Raw genomic sequence first — 24,629 nt, forward strand, 5'->3', positions numbered from 1 at the left:
GCCATCAGCCTAATAGAAGAACAAGAACGCTCTTCCCAGCTGTGGTGATTTCAAACAGCTTGAGAAACTGGTAGAACTAAGGAGACTGAATTATCTAATTCAAGGGGCAGCTATACATGAACTGGAATAGAGGTTTCTTTCTTTCTTTCTTTCTTTCTTTCTTTCTTTCTTTCTTTCTTTCTTCTAATTACAGCAGAATTTGAACTTTTTCTATCTATCTATCTATCTATCTATCTCTACATGGGTATCATGTAATATCTATGTTGCTGTTATATCGAAAGACTATATTGGCTTGCTTTTGCATGTTTGGACATGTTATTTAGATAATTATATGTAAAGTTTTTCTGTTAAATTACTAACTCAACTTTACATATATAGACTAAATCATGCTATTTATACAGATTTCTTTTTTAAAAAATGAATACTATATATATTCTAGATAGATAGATTGATTGATCAGAGGAGTAGAAAGACTCAGCTAATAGATGGAGTCAATTTGTATAGATTGGGATTTCCTGTCAAAGGGGTTTGGTGCCTAACTTTTTAGACTTCCTCAAAAATCCTCGCTTGTAACTCTAGTTCTAATAATTGACGTATCTAGACGCAATATTGCTGTTCATCATTCGCAATGACATGGAGTCTGATTTTCTTCAAACTCGCCCTGGGGTATATGATTAATTACTCCACACTGAAGTGTATGGAGATGACTGATTTAAAATGGAAAAAAGGAGTAATTTTTTTAGCAACGAGGATAATAACCATAGAGACGATTTGCCAAGGGTTGAAGTGGATTCTCCATAACTGGCAAATTTTAAATCAAGATTTTCTTTTCCCTAAAAGTTCTGCTCTACGAATTATTTTGGGGGAGTTCTGTGGCCGTTGGTACACGAGAGATAGGACTAAATGATCTCACTGGTTTCTTCTGGCCTTTCTTCCACAAAGTGCAACTTGAAACTCGCTCTAGTCCCTTCATTGTGGTGAGGATACTTTTAAAAGGTGTGGTGTAATGTGCCTTGTTCTTATCTCCTCTAGGCTAATTTCACATTAATTTCACTAGAAGATTTATACTAGGTCCTTCAAAGTCAATGGGCCAGCTGTCCAGCTGTTATGAATTGGTATACAGTATTGAAATCAATTAGCCAGAAGCCCTGCTGGCATGAACTGACATAGCTTCATTGGAGTCCATGGCTGGTGCAAATCAATCTCTTTCCTTTGGTTTCTGGTCTTCTTTACAATGACTCTAATTTACATCAGCCGAGTGTCTGGTCCAGTGAGCTGTTTTATGTCAGCAGGTGAGGAGTAGAGGAGATTTGGGAAATGAAGAATCAATCCTCAGTCACAGAGTTCATCTTAGTGGGTCTGTCCAGCCTCCCTGAATACCAGATGTTCTTCTTTATGTTATTCACCTTAATCTACATGGCAGCCCTCACTGGAAACCTCCTCCTCATCATCACTATTACTACCAGCACCAGACTCCACACCCCCATGTATTTCTTGCTTATCAACTTGTCCTTGATAAACCTTTTGTCCATCTCAGTTTCCATTCCCAAAATGCTACACAACCTTCTGGAGCACAAGAAGACCATTGCCTTCTTAGACTGCATTACACAGATATATCTCTTCACTTGGACTCTGGGAAGTGAAGCTCTGGTCCTTGCTGCCATGGCTTTTGACCGTTATGTTGCTGTCTGCCACCCTTTGCATTACACCATCATCATGAGGAAGGAGGTTTGTGTTGAGTTAATCGCTGGCGTATGGATAGCAGGGGTGATCAATTCTGCTGTCAACACTGGATTTGTGCTCCAGCTTTCTTTCTGCAACTCGAACATCATCAATCATTTCTTTTGCGAATTACCATCAGTGCTAAAACTCTCCTGCTCAGACATCAGCCTCAATGAAACCTTGGCTTTTCTGGCTGACATAGTCTTTGGGATGGGGAGCTGTGTGGTAACTTTAACATCCTATTACTTCATCCTGAGAATTATCTTGAAGATTCGCTCCACAGAAGGCAAGAAGAAAGCCTTCTCCACCTGCTCCTCCCACCTCATAGTCGTCATCTTGTACTACTCAACAGCCATTTACACCTACATACACCCCTCGTCGGCCTACTCTCCAGACAGAGACAAAGTGATCACTGTCCTATATTCCGTTATAACTCCAGCGCTCAACCCGATCATATACTCCCTGAGAAACAAAGAGGTCAAAGAAGCCCTCAGGAAACTGATAAGAAGACTTGGGCCATATCAAAGAGAATAACATTATCTATCTATGTATCTATCATACTTATCAGTATAGTATTTATGCACTGAAAAAGATTTGTTCTTGAATGTTCTTGCAATTGTACTTACTTTTCAGATAGAATAAAACATGTTTGTTACTGTTGATAATAACTTGGATACACCTGTAATACATCTGGGAACAGAGAATGCAGGTTGGGAGATGCTTTCTTTGAAAGGAGTGACTCAGAAAAAAAAATTAGAGATTAACGCATGCAATTGCCCCACCATGAGGTTTGTGTGATGCTTTGGCAAAAAGGGCTAACATGATCCTTGGATGTATAAAAAGTGGAATATCATGTAGGAAGGTAAACTTGACTCTATACGTAGCATTTTGAGACCACTACTGGAAAACTATGTCCATTTTGGGAAGATGAAGCTGTTACAGAAGCTAAATGAGTTCTTTGCATTGGTCTTCACCAGAGCCGGATTAACCTTTTGTGGGCCGTGGCACCAAACATATTTGTGGGCCCCTGCGTAGTGACTGTGGGCTCGGAGTATGGGCCTGGTTTGGTAGTTCCATTGGTGCCATAGTATATCCGGTACTTAATTTCTGAGATATTTTTCATTTTGATCACACACCTCTACATGACTGTATGCATTGCCATACACAGCTCCCTCAGCCCCCAGTTTTTCTTATTGAGCTGTACACCCGTGTGGGTTTACAAGTGTCCACAGTGAGTAGAACTTTCATAGTGATCAAGGAAACTCCCCACAGATTTGTCTCCTTCCTCATTCAGACTTTCTATAGCCATGTCTCCAGTACCCCACTATATCACCAGTCACTGTATGTGGTCCTAGTCTCACCTCAAAGTTCTAAAGCCAGCAGATACCTGATCAATTCTGACAAATCCCTCCCTCAGCAACCATCCTGCCATTTGAGCACGCCACCTGCAAACACCATTTCCCCAATGTGAGGACTTAGCCCTTGGGAATCTGAAGACACCAGCCTTTCTCCCTCTGCTCCCATCTACATGCTAGTCTGCTGCCTGATCACCACTACCTCTCCTCATACTTATTTCCTTTCTACTTTGGACATGCTCCCCAACCAGCTGGAATCTCCCTGTGCAAGCCTGACCTGCTTCCTCCTTCCCTGCTCCCCTTGACATTCCTTTCCTCTTGGTGATCTCTGTTCCTTGAGGTTAACTCCAGTTTCTTTATGGCCCCCAGTAGTCACAGAGCCACTTGAAGCTTCTCTGGCTATAGCCATGGGGCCAATTGCCAGAGACCGGCCTTAGACAGCTGCAGCTACTATCCGCAGGAGGGGTGGCAATGCCAAGGCTTAACATGCTTGAACCTTGCAGCTGCAGCACTAGGGACTCTAAATCCTCAGCGCTGGCCCTAGGCAGGTGCAGACTCAGGAGTTAGGCACTTCCCTCCTCTAGGCCATGACTTTAAGTACCTGAGATTCCCATCACCTGCAGCAGAGGCCACCAATACCCATGCACTCCTCAGCTAGCACATAGTCATGCAGAAAGTACAGCCTGAATGATTTTGGAGGCTGGAGTGTCAGGAGATTCCCATCCCTGAGCAGCAGCTCTGCAACAAGCTCACATGCCCCCCCTCTGCTGTGAGACCAGGACCCTGTGAAGACAGTGAAGTTACCGTAAGTATAATCAGTTCTATCCCAAGCCTGTTGAAGTGAGTGGGAGTCTTTTCATTGTCTTTAATGGGCTGTGTATAAAAGCAAAGGACCCCTTTCTAGATTCTAGGAGCAAAGTGCATTCTATGTGACACTGGTTTACTATTGTAACAGGAAGGTCTCACACCACCTAGTGAATAAGCAACACTTCCTACAGCACCTAACTTTTTCTAAGGGGCTTCCCACCCAATTACTAAATGTTAACCTGTTTTGCTTACAAGGGCTGAAAATATCAGGTATTATGGTCACAAAAGCAGGGCACTTCTGAGTTCAATTAGAATTTTGGATATGCACAGAACACAGACAGGACTGATTCCCGCATGGTTACAGAACTGCAGTAAAGTGGAACAATTTTCAGCTTGTGTGATTGAAAGATATCTGGATCCATATTATAAGACTGTCCAACATAAATAAGGAAAAACTGAAGTGCCCTTATTATTCTTTTGTTCCATTCTTTGTTTCTATGGGAAATTTGCCAATGCACTATTACTGTCTTCCTTTTAAACAAACAAAAGTAAAAAAAAAATGGTAATGGCTGTTGAAAAGTGCAATTCCAGTCCTAGTTAGCACTTGGAAGACACCAGCATCTGTTGCTCAATTTTTTCCTACTTTTTCTACAGCCAGTTACAGAGAATCAGCATATTTGATTTGGGAGAAATGAAGTAACAGCTGCCCAAACTGAGCTTGAGCACTCCTGAATTTTGAGGGTGTTCAGATCTGGAAGGCAGGTGCTAGATTCCCTTTCTGAATATTAGATAAATCTGGAAAGGAAAAAGTTAATTTCTATTTTCATGACTCAGAAGTGGAAATCCTCCTGTACTATATCTGAAGCTGCCCAGGTCCTCTAGTAGAGCCTCCCCTCCATTACTTTTCATTTTAACTTCTGGTGGGATCCACATACCTCCCTTGCTAGGCTTCAGGTAGAGAGGGGCACTGTCCATTTAGTCCACCCAGTTCCTTCTTTGGGGGCTGCCAGGCAAAATCATACCAGCATCCTTAGTCTTGGGAAGTCTTCTGAGGGTGCTATCTGGGTCAAAGCCTTCTACTCCTTGGGAACACTTGCTCCCCATTCACACTTCCACCCCCTTCTAGCAGCCAGCTCCCCATTCATAGAAACGTGCAATGCATGGAGTCTCTCAGCTTCCCCCTTCCCTTTCCTGTTGATAGCGACCAAGGCAATGCTGGGAAATGTTCCTTCCCTGCGCCAGGGCAGGCTCTCTAGGCAGGGAGCTAGCCAAGGAACTACACCGCCCAGGGCCCCGTGGGATCTCAGTTCCTATGCTGTATCTGGGCTGCTCTGAGGCTCCATTTCTGCAGAGGGGAGGAAGTGAGTGTTACGGGCCCTCTTCTGAGCCTGGGCCTGGCACTATGGCACCACTGGCACCATGGTAAATTTGGTACTGGTCTTCACTGCAGAGGATGTGCAGGGGATTCCCACATCTGAGCTATTCTCTTTTGGTGACAAATCTGAGGAAATGTCCCTGAGGTGTCGACAGAGGAGGTTTTGGAGCAAATTGATACATAAAACAGTAAGAAGTCACCAGGACCAGATGGATTCACACAGGAGTTCTGAAGAAACTCAGATGTGAAATTACAGAACTACTAAATGTGGTTTGTGACCTGTCATTTAAATCAGCTTCTGTACCAGATTACTGGAGGATAGCTAATGTGATGCCAATTTTTAAAATAGGCTCCAGAGGCAATCCCAGCAATTACAGGTCTGTGAGCCTAACTTCAGTACCAGACTAATTGGTGGAAACTATAGTAAAGAATAGAATTATCAGACACAGAAACGGACACAATTTTTTGGGGAAGATACAAACTATAGACAAGGAGCCCTGGGTTCTGTTCCTGGCTCTGCCCTTGACCTGCTGTGTGAACATGACTGAGTCATTTTCCTGCTTGGTGCCTAAGTTTCCCCTCCTACCCTTTGACTGTTTTCTCTATTTTGATTGTAAGGTCTTTGCTGCAGGGGCTGTCTCTTATTCTGTTTCTGTACTGTGTATAGTACAAAAGAAGCGTGATCTTGGGTAGAGCCTCTAGGTGCTATATTAGCAGCAAAGAATCCTGTGGCACCTTATAGACTAACAGACGTTTTGGAGCATGAGCTTTCGTGGGTGAATACCCACTTCCTCACATGCATGTAGTTGAAATTTCCAGGGGCAGGTTTATATATGCTAGCAAGCAAGCTAGAGATAACGAGATCAGTTCAATCAGGGAGGATGAGGCCCTATTCTAGCAGTTGAAGTGTGAAAACCAAGAGAGGAGAAACTGGTTCTGTAGTTGGCAAGCCATTCACAGTCTTTGTTCAATCCTGAGCTGATGGTGTCAAATTTGCAGATGAACTGAAGCTCAGCAGTTTCTCTTTGAAGTCTGGTCCTGAAGTTTTTTTGCTGCAGGATGGCCACCTTAAGGTCTGCTATAGTGTGGCCAGGGAGGTTGAAGTGCTCTCCTACAGGTTTTTGTATATTGCCATTCCTAATGTCTGATTTATGTCCATTTATCCTTTTCCTTAGAGACTGTCCAGTTTGGCCGATGTACATAGCAGAGGGGCATTGCTGGCATATGATGGCGTATATTACATTGGTGGATGTGCAGGTGAATGAACCAGTGATGGTGTGGCTGATCTGGTTAGGTCCTGTGATGGTGTCGCTGGTGTAGATATGTGGGCAGAGTTGGCATCGAGGTTTGTTGCATGGATTGGTTCCTGAGCTAGAGTTATTATGGTGCGGTGTGCAGTTACTGGTGAGAATATGTTTCAGGTTGGCAGGTTGTCTGTGGGCAAGGACTGGCCTGCCACCCAAGGCCTGTGAAAGTGTGGGATCATTGTCCGGGATGGGTTGTAGATCCTTGATGATGCGTTGGAGGGGTTTTAGCTGGGGGCTGTATGTGATGGCCAGTGGAGTCCTGTTGGTTTCTTTCTTGGGTTTATCTTGCAGTAGGAGGCTTCTGGGTACACGTCTGGCTCTGTTGATCTGTTTCCTTATTTCCTCATGCGGGTATTGTAGTTAGGTGCTATATTATTATTAGTAGTAGTAGTAATAATAATAATTAATAATGTCCATATATTTTATTCATATTCATCATTCTTATTTCACAGAGTAGCTGCCCCATCTGAATTTGTTTCTCTAACTGGTCTGCATGAGTTGGACACAGTTATTGGACTTAAAGCACAAATTAAATCAGGACTGTGTGATAGTGATCACTGTGGTCATTTCTGGGCTTAAAAATCCATAGATCTTGGAATGATTATCTCCTATCCAGTTCCTCTCTTGTCTCATTCCTTCTCCTCTGCTGCTATCTAGTGATCACATAATGCAAACCAAATTTCTTTGCTATCACCTGCATGCTTCATCTTTTCTCTTTACCATTATATTATGATACTGCATTGGTCAATCCGAATTTCAAATCTCCTTGGAGCACTCTGACTGGATAGTGGTGTCGCAGACCCCCACAGAGATTGGCCTTTTTATTGTTAATTCATCAGCAAGCATGGTTTGTGAGCCCCAAATCTGGTAACCCTGAGACCAATGGAAGATTGGCTTTGATCGTTGTGGGGTCAAGTTTGGGACCCATTTTTTGGGATTACAATGTCTGTGCAGGTAGCTAAAGACGTCCGAACACTGCAGTGTCTGAACACTCCACTACCAATGAAAAATGTCATCTCTAGAATTCACATGAGGTAGGGAAGGAGCTTTATCCTAATTCCAAAAGGACGAGAATTAAGGCACAGATGGCTGTATCCTCAGATGCTGCAAATCTACCTTCCTAGGCATTTAGGTAGGCCTCTGCACGGAGTATCTCAGTGCCTTGCAGTCATTAATATTAACAATTTACTGTCACAGCACCCCTGGAAGGAAGGGAAGTGCCATTATGCTTATTTTACACCTGGGGAAACTGAGGTAAAGGGCAGTTTAGGGGACTTGTGTAGTCACACAGACAGCCCGTGGGGATCTGGCCCATTGACTCCAACGGAGCTATGGCAGATTGACAGCAGCTGAGTACCTGACCCTCAGTGAAGCTGTGGCCTATTTACACTACCTGAGATTCTGGCCCATTGACTCCAATGTAGCAATGGCTAATTTATACCAGCTGAGGATCTGGCCCGTTGGCTGCCGTGATGCTATGACTGATTTATACCAGCTGGCATCCAGCCCATTCATTCCAATGTAGCAACCACCAGTTTACACTAGCTGGGGCTCTGACCTCGCCGACTCCAGTGGAACAAAGGCTGATTTACACTGGCTGGGGATATGGCCTACAGAAATGAAGGTTGTTGAGATTTGCCTAGGGGATTTAGACACACTATGCTCATTAATTTTTGTTTGAAATCATTAGCCTGTGTGGTCTGCACATTGTCGTGCAGGGAGTCTGAGGCAAAGCCAGGCACTGAGCTGAGACTTCAGAGTGCGAGCCTAGTGCCTGGAACATGAGATCGGCTTCATCTCCATGCCGGAACTGCTGGGTGAGGGTCTCTAGCCTGTACTATGCCCTCTGTACATACAGGGCCAGATTTTAAAGGTATTTAGGGGCCTGGGAGAATTTCTAAAGCACCTGGGCCTAGGCACTTTGAAAATCCCATTAGGTTCCTAAACACCTTTACAAATCTGGCCATAGGTCTACACCACAGAGCCTTTGCAAACAGATGTCCCAGACTGAGGGTTTTGTCAGTGTAGCTATTTTGGTTAGGGGTGTGTTCGCTGAAGACCAGGCCTTAGAGAAATTGCGATAAATAGTTGTTCAACCATTCTTCATCATTAAGCACCCTGCACCTAAATGAAAATTGGAATCCTCCTTTCCCCTAAATAACCAGATTTAGGAAAGGTTTTTATACATGCTAATTCAGTTGGGATTTATGGCCAACATTTCCAAACTTGGGTGATTAAAGCTAAAATAATTATGAGGCTGGGATTTTCAATGTAGCCAAAGGGAATTAGACACTTGAATCCTACTGAATGTCAAGGGAGTTTGAGCCTCTAACTTCTATAATCTCCTTTTGAAATGCCAGACTTAGCTCTTCTGTGGCACTTCCACAGATCTCAAAGCACTCTGTGTGTGTGTGTGTGTGTTTCTCTGCTGTGTCCTGCTGTAGGGAATGAGACCTTCTCAGTATGTGTCTGTGTTTCACTGCCGGCCTCTGCTGAAAGAAATGAGACCTGCTTACCATACGTGTGACTGCTGCGGCCGGAAGGAAGGAATGTATGTGTGTGTGTTAGGGTGACCAGTTGTCCTGATTTTATAGGGACAGTCCCGATTTTTGGGTCTTTTTCTTGTATAGGTTCCTATTGCCCCCCACCCCCTGTCCTGATTTTTCACATTTGCTGTCTGGTCATCCTAGTATGTGTGTGTGTGTACATGTTTCGCTGTTGTCCCTGACTGAAACCCTCAGCATCTAGTTTCAGAGCCCAGATATACAGACTTGGACTCGTGCTATGGAGCTGAAAACAGCCATACAGACATTTGAACTCAGGATCTGAAGCCCACCCCCTCCCCTGGCTTCAGAGCCCGATTTCCAGCCTGAGACGCAACGTCTGCTGAGCTGTTTTTAGTGCCATAGCACTAGGGTTGCCAACCCTCCTGGCTTGTCCTCAAGTCTCCAGGAATTAAGGATTAATTTTTAATTAAAGGTTGCATCATGGGATGAAACTTCCAGTAACAGGTCCAACCAAAATTGGCAACCACATGTAACACAAGCCCCATGAGCCGAGTTTGCAAACCAGGCTTGGAGACTGGCTGCCGCGTGTGTTAAAACGCAACGCGATGTACCCTCCTCGGCCTGTGCTGCAGACTGGTTCGCTGTCAGGACCATGCATGTGCATGCGCACACATGACTGGAACACTGGTGCGGGCGGAGCTGCAGGTCACAGCAATGGGGCACAGCAGTGGGGCATTGTGTGGGGAGAGAGCAGGGCTAAACTTGACAAGCAGAGTGTCAGAATCCAGGGGAATCATCAGCGTTGTTTGTTTGGGGCTGGACAGCCATGACAAAGCAGGTTGTAACTCATTATTGTCATGCACTGGCAAAGTGGGGAAGTATTTGGGGTCAGGAATAGTAGGGTATTGTGGGTCAGGACTGAGGTACATCAGCAGAGCTGTGAAGGGAGCCAGGGCTGGAATAGTAGGGGGTTGCAGGTTGGGATTAAGGGACATGGGTATAGCTGTGAGGGGAACAAGGTTGGGACACCAGAGGTCATGGATCTGGACTGCAGTGCATCTGCAGAGCTGTGTATGTGAGATCCCAGACGTGAAATAACAAGTGGCTGCAGGTTAGGATTAACAGGCATTGGCAGAGGTGAGGGTTGGGGGAGCCCAGGGCCGGAGTAGCAGGGGGAGTCTATGTTTGGCTTTGAGGTCATCAGCAGAACTGTGTGTATGATCAAGTCTACAAACGGAACAGCAGGGGTCTGCGGGGCAGGACTAGGGAATATTGGCAGAGCTGTGGAGGGAGAGCCCAGGACTAGGATAGAAAGGGACTGCAGCTCAGGATTGAAGGGCACCGGCAGACCTCTATATGTCTGTGAGTGAATGTGCGTGCACACATATGTGTGATGGAGCAGGAATTTTTCATATTTTGGATTAATAGTTTGTGTGCCTCAGTTTCCCGTATATGGTGCATCGTTAACTAGGTGGTGGGAAAGGGTTGTTTACTTTTTGCAGAGACACAGGTGTGTGGCCTGGGCCCCTATGCCCATGAAGAAGACAATGGCCACTCCAATTGCCTGAACATTTGGCACCTATCAACAAATGACATAGATGTCCCACCCTCATACAATCATAGAATATCAGGGTTGGAAGGGACCTCGGGGGGTCATCTAGTCCAACCCCCTGCTCAAAGCAGGACCAATTCCCAACTAAATCATCCCAGCCAGGGCTTTGTCAAACCTGACCTTAAAAACCTCTAAGGAAGCAGATTCCACCACCTCCCTACGAAACCCATTCCAGTATCAAGTATCAGAGGGGTAGCCGTGTTAGTCTGGATCTGTAAAAGCAGCAAAGAATCCTGTGGCACCTTATAGACTAACAGACGTTTTGGAGCATGAGCTTTCGTGGGTGACTGACGAGGTGGGTATTCACCCATGAAAGCTCATGCTCCAAAACGTCTGTTAGTCTATAAGGTGCCACAGGATTCTTTGCTGCTTTTACCATTCCAGTGCTTCACCACCCTCCTAGTGAAAAAGTTTTTCTTAATATCTAGTCTAAACCTCTTCCACTGCAACTTGAGATCATTACTCCTTGTTCTGTCATCAGGTACTACTGAGAACAGTCCAGATCCATCCTCTTTGGAACCCCCTTTCAGGTAGTTGAAAGCAGCTATCAAATCCCCCCTCATTCTTCTCTTCTGCAGACTAAACAATCCCAGTTCCCTCAGCCTCTCCTCATAAGTCATGTGTTCCAGCCCCCTAATCATTTTTTGTTGCCCTCCGCTGGACTCTTTCCAATTTTTCCACATCCTTCTTGTAGTGTGGGACCCAAAACTGGACACAGTACTCCAGGTGAGGCCTCACCAATCTCTAATACAGAGTAATGATCACATCCCTCGATCTGCTGGCAATGCCCCTACTTATACAGCCCAAAATGCTATTAGCGTTCTTGGCAACAAGGGCACACTGTTGACTCATATCCAGCTTCTCATCCACTGTAACCCCTAGGTCCTTTTCTGTAGAATGCTTCCTAGCCATTCGGTCCCTAGTCTGTAACAGTGAATAGGATTCTTCCATCCTAAGTGCAGGACTCTGCACTTGTCCTTGTTGAACCTCATCAGGTTTCTTTTGGCCCAGTCCTCTAATTTGTCTACATCCCTCTGTATCCTATCCCTACCCTCCAGCGTATCTACCACTCCTCCCAGTTTAGTGTCATCTGCAAACCTGTTGAGGGTGCAATCCACGCCATCCTCCAGATCATTAATGAAGATATTGAACAAAACCGGCCCCAGGACTGACTCTTGTGGCACTCTGCTTGAAACCAGCTGCCAACTAGCCATGGAGCCGTTGATCACTCCTTAGGAGTCCAGCCTGGTGTAATCAGTGGAGAACAAAGGACTGAGGAGGAGCCGGGGGGCAGGAGGTGTTGTTAACTGTGGGCTAATGGAGTTGGGGAGATGCTTCTGGACTAAGACTAAAGGAGGGTCAGAGGGGTCTGGGCTCTGGGGCTGACACAGATGGTCTATGCTGCATGTACTCCATATTAACTAAGGACATTCTATGCTGTATTCCAGACATTTTACAAGGCTGGCTGAGAGTCACTGCAGATTTAGGAAGGTTGGAGTGCATGGCTCCCTTTGGGTGTGGAAGTCCCCCTTAGGTGTCCAACTCAGGTGGACTCGCTGCAGGGAGCTCATGGTGTGACGCAGGGATGCTGAAGGCTTTGAGGTTCGGTCCCAGGGGATGGTGAAGCCAAGTGGCTTACCCTAGTGAGAGCGTGACCCTCAGGGGGCTGGCACACTGAAGGAATCCTCCTACAAACTGTTATAGAGCTGTTAAAGACAGACATGCCATTCTCATGAATTTACTGTTGATAGACACGATTGCTAAGTCAAATTAAGCATCACTCATGACAGAACTCTCAAATCTCAGGAATTTTTTCCTGCTGGTGTGATTTGCATGAAGTTTCTCATTTTTCCTGAATACAGCAGACCAACTGGGGAGAGCTCAATCTCCTCCCTCCAGTACAGCGCCCGGAATCAGTCCAGCAGCTTGGTGAACAGCGTCAGCATCCTGCCCGCTACTGCCATTTGGCTTGCTCTGGGTGGGTCTGTGCCACCTCCCCCAGCCCAGCCCAGGGAGGAGACTCCAGGCCCCGCCACCACCACTGCTCCCTGCCGGCCAGCAGGCCTCACTGGGCCTAGTCGACCAGGCTGTGTGCCCTAGCTTCCTCTATGGGCCAGGCCTGCTTCCGACCACCCCCCAACCTGGTCCTGAACTCGGCCCCCCAACACTGCAGGTCTGCCCCCTTCACCGCTTCTGCAGGGCCTAACCCCCAAACCCCAAGGTCTGGTCTGCCCCTCACACCCACAAACCAGGGCCTTTCCACCTCCCCCTTCCCTCCAGGGCCAGGACTTATCTCCCCCACTCCACATACATACACACTCAGGGGTCTAACCTCACCCTCCAACCCCAGACTGGGTTTGCCCCCCCACACCTCAGGGCCTAACCCCTTCCCTCACCCCCTACACCGTCAGGTAACCAAGGTTTGCTTGCCCAAGATATCACTATATCACCTTTACTTAAGGTGTCCAGTGACCTCCAATGCTTGGGCTCTGACTAATTAGAATGTAGCATCATTGTTAATTGAGAATCTGTCACCATCACCTTAAACTGAACTGCACAGCAACTTGGTGCTAACAGGGAGGAGTTTCTAAAAGTCTGCTATAAAGTGTTTTCAGATGCAGCAATAGAGTTTTTGTAAAGAGCTCTGACCTGTCAAAAATTAAACAGGCTTCTAATAAGGTTTACAAGCTGTACTATATCTATATTGGTCTATGTTTGAAAAAATAGCAACTCTCGATTTATATAACAAATCACTTGGTTTTTAAGTTTTTCTCTTGATTTATGAGACAACTCTGTCAAGAGCACCACACCTGTGTGTCTGTGACTGGGTGTGAACCCAGACATGGAGCAGCATTGTGGGTAGGGGTCTATGAATAACACTGGCAGAACTGGGGGTTGTGGGCAGGACAGCAAAGTCCATCACAATCCAGGTATGTTGGCTGATCTCTGTCACCCAGGCCTAGAATCCTGGAATTGCTTTTCATTCACTTCTCCTGGGTCCTGCTGCCTCTGCTAACCCCAGTGGAAATCTCCGGTTTGTTTACGTCAATTTCCTTGCAATCCACACATTCCACACATCCCATTACATCCCCTCTCTAGATGGTGGAATGTCTGAATGAAGGGATCACCTTTCACAGAAACTGGCATAACTGGCTTGACCACTTTTACATTACACATCAGGGGGCTACTGGACATAGGAACAAACCCTCCCCTTCGTTTGTCTAACATTAATCAATGCCTCTGATTTTCCTTGCTAATCAGCCCCAATGGGACTGCTGCCGCAACCTGCATTTCCCAATAATGTTTTCATTGTAATGGCCCTCGAGGGGACTCATTAAAACAAGAAGTAACTTTGTTTCTGCTGATGGCTCTTAATTCCTTAAGAGATTTGTTAAACCTCCAGGCAGTGCCCAGGTCTCATCTGGGTTTAACATTCCGCAGAGTGCAGATTAAGACACGTGAAATTATAACAACCTGTGTGTCCTCCACTAAATCCCTATAGAGCCACAAGTGTTTCATGGCTAATTGGAGAGTTTTCTTTTTAGTAGCTGTGTTGCTAGCAGGGATGATTTTAATGAGCACACAATGAAGCAGGGTGTTTTAACTGATTATTATTTTTATCTTAAGCAAGAGTCAATGAAATTAACATGTTTCAAATGAAATTGATCAGGGTTCCTTCACACTGGCGATTTGTCACAGCAAATCTGTGATCAGACCTATAGAAACAGAAGCATCCTTAAGGTCAAGCACTTTACATACTATGGACAAACTGTTTATTGCCTCTTCTCTAATCAGCCACCAGAGACAGCTCTTGTCTATCCCTTTGCTGCTGCTGCTGCTGCCATTAGCAGAGTGTTACAGCAAGCCGCTTGTCAGCTCCAATTCCCACCTGCTTTGCCTGTGAATTTAACTGCCCTCAGAGTCAGAAGGAATATCCTTTAATTACTAAACATCATGATGTATTTTTAAAGAGATTTTAGTGCCCATGACTGTGAAATACACCCACTTAGCAGCCCTTGCCCACTGAAGTCCACTTTCCACAGGGATGGGCCCCTTAGTGATAGATAGATAGAAAGATAAAGAAAGAAAGAAAGAAAGAAAGAGGCAGGTGAATGTAAACACCATTAGGCAGGTGGACAGAAAGCTGATTAGACAGATTAACAGATGACATGGCAGATTGATAGAGGTGTAGATGGGCAATTGGAAATACAGATGGCTGGATCAATGAGATGGATAAAAGGAAGAAAATGGACAAACATCTCGATCCGCAGATAGAGGGCACGGTAGACAATTAGATAATGGCCAGATGGACCATTAGGAGATGGATAGTTAAATAGATGGTTAGAGCAGTGGGAATACAAGTTAGTGAACACACACAAACCCCACTGTTCAGTCAGACAATATGCTTCAAACCTGACAGAAGGAGGTGATTTCTCTAGGTCAGAACTCAGAAGTTGGTACCTACACTGTGACTGTCTTCTCTTTACCTATCTTCTGAGCCTGTCAGTAAAGAGGCCAATTGGCGTCCTACCCAGTGCTGTGATTTTCATGTGGCTACAGATCCACTTATGACTAATGACTGCCCCAGCCTGTGAAATTCACATATGGATCTTGAGTATCACAAAGATAATTGGCAGAGTCCTGTGGCATCTTATAGACTAACAGATGTATTGGAGCATGAGCTTTCGTGGGCGAATACCCACTTCATCAGATGCATCATGGATTCACCCATGAAAGCTCATGTTCTAATACATCTGTTAGTCTATATGGTGCCACAGGACTCTGCTGCTTTTACAGATCCAGGCTAACACAGCTACCCCTCTGAAAGATAATTGGGGGTGTTCAAATCTGAGGTTTCTGTCTCAGTCTAGGTAGCTTGGTTCAGGCCCTGTTAAGGTTCCTTCCCCACTCTGAACTCTAGGGTACAGATGTAGGGACCTGCATGAGAACCTCTAAGCTTAACTACCAGCTTAGATCTGGTTTTACTGCCACTACCCAAAGCCTTTAAGAGTTATTTGGGAAACTCTGTCTATCTTCCCCCCAGACTATTTCCCTGCCAGCAGCTTTGAGAAACTTCTCCACCAAGTTCCTAGTGAACACAGATCCAAACCCTTGGATCTTAAAACAAGGAGAAATTAACCATTCCCCCTCCTTTCCCTCCACCAATTCCTGATGAGTCCAGATCCAACACCCTTGGATCTTAAAACGAGGAAAAATCAATCAGGTTCTTAAAAAGAAGGCTTTTTAATTAAAGAAAGAAAGGTAAAAATCATCTCTGTAAAATCAGGATGGAAAATAACTTTACAGGGTAATCAGATTCATAGAGCCCAGAGGAACCCCCTCTAGCCTTAGGTTCAAAGTTACAGCAAACAGAGGTAAATCCTCTTAGCAAAAAGGAACATTTACAAGTTGAGAAAACAAAGATAAAACTAACACATCTTGCCTGGCTGTTACTTACAAGTTTGAAATATAAGAGACTGGTTCAGAAAGATTTGGAAAGCATGGATTGACAGCGGGGGAGGGATAACTCAGTGGTTTGAGCACTGGCCTGCTAAACACAGGCTATGTCTACACTACAGGATAATTTCGAATTAACATAAACTGGTTTTATAAAACAGATATTATAAAGTCGATTGCACGCGGCCACACTAGGCACATTAATTCGGCGATGTGCGTCCATGGTCCGAGGCTAGCATCGATTTCCGGAGCGTTGCACTGTGGGTAGCTATTCCGTAGCTATTCCATAGTTTCTGCAGTCTCCTCTTCCCCTTGGAATTCTGGGTTGATATCCCAGTGCCTGATGGGGCAAAAATCATTGTTGCGGGTGGTTCTGGGTACAGCCTCACCCCTCCCTTCCTGAAAGCAGCAGACAACCATTTCGCGCCTTTTTCCTGGGTGAACTGAGCAAACGCCATAGCACAGCAAGCATGGACCCTGCTCAGATCAATAGCGCAATCGTGGATGTTGTAAACACCTCGCGCATTCTCATGCAGTCAATGCTGAACCATGAACTGCAAAGGCAGGCGAGGAGGAGGCAGCTACGGCAGCGTGGCGACGAGAGTGATGAGGACATGGACACTGAATTCTCCCTAACTACGGGCCCCTGCGCTTTGGAGCTCCTGCTGGTAATGGGGGAGGTTCTACCCATTGAACGCCGATTTTGGGCCCAGGAAACAAGCACAGACTGGTGGGACCGCATAGTTTTGCAGGTGTGGGACGATTCGCAGTGACTGCGGAACTTTCGTATGCGTAAGAGCATTTTCTCTGAACTTTGTAACTTGCTTTCCCCTGCCTTGAAACACCATAGTACCAGGATGAGAGCAGCCCTCACAGTGGAGAAGTGAGTGGCAATAGCCCTCTGGAAGCTTGCAACGCCAGACAGCTACCGGTCAGTAAGGAATCAATTTGGAGTGGGAAAATCTACTGTGGGGGCTGCTGTGCTGCAAGTAGCCAAAGCAATCATTAAGCTGCTATTACGAAAGGTTGTGACTCCGGGAAACGTGCAGGTCATAGTGGATGGCTTTGCTGCAATGGGATTCCCTAACTGTGGGGGGGGCATAGATGGAACCCATATCTCTATCTTGGCACCGGAGCACCAGGGCACCCAGTACATAAACTGCAAGGGGTACTTTTCAATGGTGCTGCAAGCACTGGTGGATCACAAGGGACGTTTCACCAACATCCACGTGGGATGGCCAGGAAGGGTTCATGACGCTCGCATCTTCAGAAGCACTACTCTGTTTAAACGGCTGCAGCAAGGGACTTACTTCCCGGACCAGAAAATAACAGTTGGGGATGTTGAAATGCCTGTCATTATCCTGGGTGACCCAACCTACCCCTTGATGCCATGGCTTACGAAGCCATACACAGGCAGCCTGGACAGTGGTCAGGAGCTGTTCAACTACAGGCTGAGCAAGTGCAGGATGGTTGTAGATTGTGCATTTGGCCATTTAAAGGCGCGCTGGCCCACATTACTCACTCGCTCAGACCTCAGCCAAACCAATGTCCCCTTTGTTATTGCTGCTTGTTGTGTGCTCCACAATCTCTGTGAAAGTAAGGGGGAGACGTTTATGGTGGGGTGGGAGGCTGAGGCAAATCACCTGGCCGCTGATTACGTGCAGCCAGACACCAGGGCGATTAGAAGAGCTCACCAGGAAGCGGTGTGCATCAGAGAAGCCTTGAAAATGAGTTTCATCACGGGCCAGGGTATGGTGTAACTGCTGTGTTTGTTTCCCCTTCATGAACCTCCCGCCCTTTATTGACTCCTTGCCCGTAAGCAACCCACCCTCCCCCTTCGATTACAGCTTGCTTAAGGAAATAAAGTCACTATCGTTTAAAAAGCATGTAATTATAAAAAAAGGAAGAGAATTAACAAGGTATCCCGGGTGTGGTTTGGGAGGAGGATAGGAGGGAAGGAAAAGGCCATTAAGCACATTTCAATGTAATGACAGCCTTTTGGTTGGACTGTCCACAGGGTGGAATGGGCGGGTGCAGGAAGCCTTCCCCCACGCGTTCTTACACGTCTGGGTGAGGAAGATATGGAACATGGTGAGTACTGAGGGTGGTTAAACATGGGCTGCAACGGCACTCTGTGACCCCGCTGCTCTTCCTGAAGATCCACCAGACATCAGAGGATGTCAGTTGATCACGCAGCAGCTCCAGCATTGCATCCCGCCACCGCTGATATTCCTGCCTACACCTCTGATCTTCCTGCCGCCACCTCTCATCTCGAGCATCTCTCCTATCCTCACGTTCGTCCCTCCTATCCTCACGTTCACTGGCATCTTTCCTGTACTTTGCTACCACGTCCTTCCACTCCTTCAGATGAGCTCTTTCATTGCGGGTTACTGCCATGATTTCAGAGAACATTTCATCTCACGTCCTCTTCTTCCTCCGCCTTATCTGAGCTAGCCTTCGGGATGGAGTAGGGAGGCTTGAAAAATGTGCAGCTGCATGAGGGAGGGAAAATAGGGAGAGAAGGATTTAAAAAGATACATTTTACAGAACAATGGTTATACTCTTTCACAATGAACAACACTATTCACATTACATAGCACATGTGATTTCAGTACAAGGTCGCATTTGGAAACTTTTAATATTGAGTGCCTGCGGCTCTGGTGTTACAGATCTCACAGACGCAGGTCCGGGCATCACAATTCAGCTTGCATGCGGTCATGGTAAGCCACTGTCTTTCAGCTTCTCCAGCCTTCATATACACAGTGCCCTCTGATGCTTCTTTCGTGTTAACAAGCAGCAGCAGATGCCAACCCCTCCCCTCCCCAATCCAATTCTCTAAGATTGCTTTACCCCTCCCCCCACCGCATGGCTGGTATCATGGAAGATCACTGCTAATCACCCCCCTTTTCCCCCCCCCCCACCGCGTGGCTGGTAGCTGGGAAGATTCCTGCTAGCCAAATGCTAAAAAGCTCAGCGCCATTACGCCACCCCTCCCCCCGCTTTGCTACGTGCAAGGAAGGCTTTCTTTTAAGCAACAGCCCAGTAGGAAAATGGCCATCTCTGTCCCCCTTTAATTAAATTCCTGAATTTCAACCAGGTTACCATGAATGATATCACGCTGCTGAGGATAACAGAGCGAGATAAAGAACGGATGTTTCTTGAATGCCAGTTGTCACCGGGACCATACGCAGCTATGCTTTGTCATGCAATGATACCCGATTACTTGCTACATGCATGGTGTGGTAAACTGTCCTACCATGGTGGACGGAACAAGGCTGCCTTGGCCAGAAACCTTCTGCAAAGGCTTTTGGAGTACCTCCAGGAGCGCTTCATGGAGATGTTCCTGGAGGATTTCCGCTCCGTCCCCAGACGTGTTAACAAACTTTTACAGTAACTTTACTGGCTGTGAATGCATCCCAAGCCCTCACAGCAAATCAATCATTAAAAAAAGCTTGCTTTTAAACCATGTTTTATATTTACAAAGGTACACTCACCAGAGGTCACTTCCATGGCTTCACTGTCTGGGCTAGTGGCTTGGGAGGGCTGGGAGGGTAATTCCGTCTGGGTCACAAAAAGCTCCTGGCTGTTGGGGCTAACAGAGTGCTGTGTGCTCGCTGCAAGGTCATCCTCCTCTTCCTCATCCTCCTCCTCATCTTCCCCCTCCGCTGAATCCTCAGCCATGGTTGAGATTATAACCCCCACCTCAGAATCCACGGACAAAGGGGGAGGGTAGTGGTGGCACAGCCCCCTAAAATTGCATGCAGCTCAGTGTAGAAGTGGCATGTTTTTGGCCCTGACCCGGATCTTCCATTTGGTTTTCTGGTATGCTTGTCTGAGCTCCTTAACTTTCACTCTGCACTGCACTGAGTCCCTGGTGTGGCCTTTTCCCATCATGGCCTTGGAAATTTTTTCAAATATTTTTTCATTTCGTCTTTTGGAACGGAGTTCTGTTAGCACTGAATCCTCTCCCCATATAGCGATAAGATCCAGTACCTCTCGTGCGGTCCATGCTGGTGCTCTTTTTCTATTCTCAGGAGACTGCATTGTTACCTGTGCTGATGAGAGCTCCACGCTGGCCAAACAGGAAATGCAATTCAAAAGTTCACGGGGCTTTTCCTGTATACCTGGCCAGTGCATCAGAGTTCAGATACCTGTCCAGAGCGGTCAGTGGTGCACTGTGGGATACCGCCCAGAGGCCAATAACTTTGATTTGCGGCCACACTAACCCTAAACCGATATGTTAATATCGATTTTAGCGTTACTCCTCTCGTTGGGGAGGAGTACAGAAATCGATTTAAAGAGCCCTTTAAATCGATATAAAGTGCATTGTAGTGTGGACGGGTACAGCATTAAATCGATTTAACACTTTTAAAATCGGTTTAACTGCGTAGTGTGGACCAGGCCCCAGGGTTGTAAATTCAATCCTTGAGGGGGCAATTTGGGGATTGGTCCTGCTTTGAGCAGGGGGCTGGACTAGATGATCTCCTGAGGTCCCTTCCAACCCTAATAATCTATGATTCTATGTCTGGTCCCTCTTAGTCCCAAGAGCAAACAACCTCAAAACAAAAGCCTTCCCCCCACCAAGATTTGAAAGTATCTTGTCCCCTTTTGGTCCTTTGGGTCAGGTGTCAGCCAGGTTACCTGAGCTTCTTAAACCGTTACAGGTAAAAGGACTTTGGTGTCCCTGGCCAGGAGTGATTTTATAGTATTGTACACAGGAGGGCTGTTCCCTTCCCTTTATAGTTATGACAGGCCCATTGCTGTTATGAATTAGATTGGTGGCACGAAGAGAGGCCAGAACAGAGCTGGAAGGTGAGACACAATATCCAGTTGCTGCCAGTGATGCATATGCTTCCACTGATCTATCAGGCAGTGGTACATTTAGCATCAGTCAGCTGCAGTGACTACACTGGGGAGCACACGTCTGCTTGGACACAAGTGGTACAGGGGAGAAATCACACACTGCAGACACACATCTGGAGGGACACACATCTAGATCCACACACAGAGATGCGCTCACACACAAACTCAGACATGAATACACACCCATATTAAGGCATAAGCGCACATACTCACACATACAAAACTACTCTAACACATAAATTAAATAAATCCATCACTTCAAGGTATGTACATCCTTTCACTCAAACATGTACAGTAAGTCATTTTCCCAACCACACAGTCAGATTCATTCATAATTCCATCCTTATTATTTCATTCTCCATTCAAATTATTGTGCGGCGCCAAAGTGGTAGTCATAGCAATGAAATTGCTCCTGTTTTAAGCCTTATTAATCAAACCATTACCTCTAGCAGAGGATCTGGGCCAGCACGCTAGCTAACTCCATGCCATTTAAATATGCACAAGCCCATGGAGCTCTGTTAGTTTAGTTCCAGAAAGGGCATGGCTTGGCGAGCCATAGATCTGTGTGGCTGCCTTGAACTCAGCGGACACCTGGCATTAAGGAATGGTGGTGAGTCAATGGCTGTAATTCTCTTTCCTTCCTTGGAGCAATGCAGTTTTCTGCAAGTCGCTCCAGCTTTAATCCTCAGATTTATTGTGCAGTAGCATGAAAAAGTTGCCAGACCAACTATATGTACACTCAGGCCACGTCTACACTACAGCATAAAATCGAAATTATTAAAACCGGTTTTATAAAACTGGTTTTATAAAATCGATTTTACGCGTCCACACTAGGGCACATTAATTCGGTGGTGTGCGTCCATGGTCCTAGGCTACCATCGATTTCCGGAGCTGTGCACTCTGGGTAGCTCAGTAAAAGAATGAGACCAATAACTTCGATTTCAGTCCACACTAACCCTAAATCGATATAGTAATATCAATTTTAGGGTTACTACTCTCATTGGGGAGGAGTACAGAAATCGATTTTAAGAGCCCTTAAAATCGATTTAAAGTGCCTTGTAGTGTGGACGGGTACAGCGTTAAATCGATTTAACGCTGTTTAAATCGATTTAACGCTGTAGTGTGGACCAGGCCTCAGTGAAGGGGAGCCCACGTGACACAAGACCTGACAGGCTGTAAAGCCTCCATTTGTCTTGGTGGGTTTATTATCAAGATTGCAACATCACCACCTAGGGGCTGCAGTGTGCAAGGCAGGCACACTTGTCCTGAAGGCTGTATTTAGATCAGGGGTCAGCAACCTTTCAGAAGTGCTGTGCCGAGTCTTCATTTATTCACTCTAATTTAAGGTTTCACGTGCCAGTAATACATTTTAACCTTTTTAGAAGGTCTCTTTCTAGAATAGATAATTAAACTATTGTTGTGTGTAAAATAAATACGGTTTTGAAAATGTTTAAGAAGCTTCATTTAAAATGAAATTAAAAGGGAGAGCCCCCCAGACTGATGGCCTGGAACCGGGCAGTGTGAGTGCCACTGAAAATCAGCTCATGTGCTGCCTTCAGCACCGTGCCATAGGTTGCCTACTCCTGATTTAGACAGACAAGTTAAACAGACTTTCCCACAGTCACAAAACAGTTGAACGTGGCACTAAAACCCAAGGTACCTCACCGGTACCCTAGGCCCTCTGCACTGGACCACGAGCATGTCCCTTTACAGACCAGCAGCATCCATGGTACAAGTATCACTGGTCACACAGACACAGCTGTCAGAGAGTTCAGGGCCAGGAAGCCTATTAGTCATACATTGTCTTGGTAAAATCAAGGCCACTTGCATTCCACCTATATTGCAGAGTGCACTGTCATTTCCTGGGCAAAGCTTTGGGGTGGATTCTATTCTATGCAATATCAACTAGTTTATATTAAAAAAAAAACAATGCTGTGGCTTCCAGAACTGGCTGCATCTCCTGGAACATCTAATAGCGTGATAGCACAGTGGCCTGGAGTCAGATACCTGTAGGTTTATCTCTTCGACTAGGCCCAAACTAGTGGTAAATCTAATAGTCATCTATCTACATTTTTAGGTGCCTAAATACCTTTGAAAATCTGGCCCTAACTGCCTTAGATATCATTGAAAATCTCAGGCCAAAGCCTTCATCCAATGGCCACTGAAAGGGCATCTTTCCAATGACTTCAGTGGGAGTAGGTCCCAACAGAGGTGTTAGCCAATACATACATATTGGGTGAAGAATTCATCACATCAATGAGCATTATGCTGATGATATTGCTATAATATACTGTGACAAAGCTCCTTCTCTACTCTGGTGGGTCCTGCGCTTATTGGCAGATTTGCTCACCTCAGTGATCTTCCCCACAGTCTGGGTCAACTCTTTTTGTGTCTGATCAGGAGTTGGGAGGTTTGGGGGGAACCCGGGCCCGCCCTCTACTCCGGGTTCCAGCCCAGGGCCCTGTGGATCGCAGCTGTCTATAGTACCTCCTGTAACAGCAGCATGACAGCTACACCTCCCTGGGCTACTTCCCCATGGCCTCCTCCAAACACCTTCTTTATCCTCACCACAGGATCTTCCTCCTGGTGTTTGATAACGCTTGTACTCCTGAGTCCTCCAGCAGCACACCCTCTCAGTCTCAGCTCCTTGTGCCTCTTGCTCCCAGCTCCTCATACACACTTCCTCTCCTCTGGCTCCCCTCTCCCTGACTGGAGTGAGCTCCTTTTTAAACCCAGGTGCCCTGATTAGCCTGCCTTGATTGGTTGCAGGTGTTCTAACCAGCCTGTCTGCCTGAATTGGTTCTAGCAGGTTCCTGATTACTCTAGTGCAGCCCCTGCTCTGGTCACTCAGGGAGCAGAAGCCTGCTTCTCCTGGGGCCAGAGATCTCTCTTCTGCCACTCTGCTGTAGAGGAAGGAGGGAGAGGGCTGCTGCTGCTGCTGCTGTTCCTGCTAGGCGCTGGGCCCTCGCTGCTGCTGTTTCTGCTGCTGTTCCTGCTCCTGCTGCTTCCCTGGCTGGGCTTGACACCACCACCTACCCCTCTCTCTGCTGTCTGTTTGCTGGCTGGCTGGTGGTTCCCCCCCACCTCAGTTACTGCTGTTATTCCACCTACAACCCCTTGTGGGGGGGGGCTGCTGGCCTGCTTCCCTGAGAGGAGGGGAGTGAGGGACCCCAGCTCTTGTTGCTGAGACCACCACCCTCTGAGCGGGGTCCCTCCTGCCTGGACGCCAGACCACCACCACCTGGAGCTGCTGGGCCTACTGTGGCTGTTGCTGGGGAGCTGTTGGTGCCCGGAGAAGGAGAGGAAGGAGAAGAGGACCGCCTGCTGCTGGAGACAGTATGAAGACCACTGTGGAGGGGGCTTTTCTGGACTGAGTCTTTTTCAAACTGTGCTCTTGTGGTGGGGGTTTGGACTGTGTCTGCTGGGGCACCGGGGGTGTGGCGTGGAGCCTGCCCCCGGTCCATCCGTGTCCCCCTTCGCCCCCACCACCATCGTTGCCCCCTCCACCACCCCCGCTGGCTGTTTTCCTTCTGCTTTGGACTCCTGCCTCTGGGTCTGAGCTGCTCGCCTGGCTCACCACGCCCACTTCCACCATTTGGGCCTGCAGCAGCAGCAGCCAACCAT

General features: G+C 46.7%; 1 protein-coding gene across 1 annotated transcript; it reads left to right on the top strand.

Annotated features, from left to right (window-relative positions):
• The first annotated feature begins 1,317 nt into the window (after positions 1-1,317).
• Positions 1,318-7,604, top strand: LOC127030883 (olfactory receptor 13G1-like). Its single transcript, XM_050917584.1, has 3 exons — positions 1,318-2,225; positions 6,323-6,344; positions 7,521-7,604. Exons 1-3 carry the CDS (start codon positions 1,318-1,320, stop codon positions 7,602-7,604), a joined length of 1,014 nt encoding a protein of 337 aa, XP_050773541.1.
• Positions 7,605-24,629: the final 17,025 nt, after the last annotated feature.

This window comes from Gopherus flavomarginatus, chromosome 11 (genome assembly GCF_025201925.1).
Source record: "Gopherus flavomarginatus isolate rGopFla2 chromosome 11, rGopFla2.mat.asm, whole genome shotgun sequence".
Classification (NCBI taxonomy): Eukaryota; Metazoa; Chordata; order Testudines; family Testudinidae; genus Gopherus; species Gopherus flavomarginatus.

What these genes read in the sequence shown, in the direction of transcription:
- LOC127030883 (XM_050917584.1), top strand. Translation starts at nt 1,318, where the DNA reads ATGAAGAATCAATCCTCAGTCACAGAGTTCATCTTAGTGGGTCTGTCC. An exon ending in GAAGCCCTCAGGAAACTGAT is followed by an intron (nt 2,226 to 6,322) that starts AAGAAGACTTGG and finishes GCTGCAGGATGG; the next exon opens with CCACCTTAAGGTCTGCTATA. An exon ending in ACCTTAAGGTCTGCTATAGT is followed by an intron (nt 6,345 to 7,520) that starts GTGGCCAGGGAG and finishes ATGTCTGTGCAG; the next exon opens with GTAGCTAAAGACGTCCGAAC.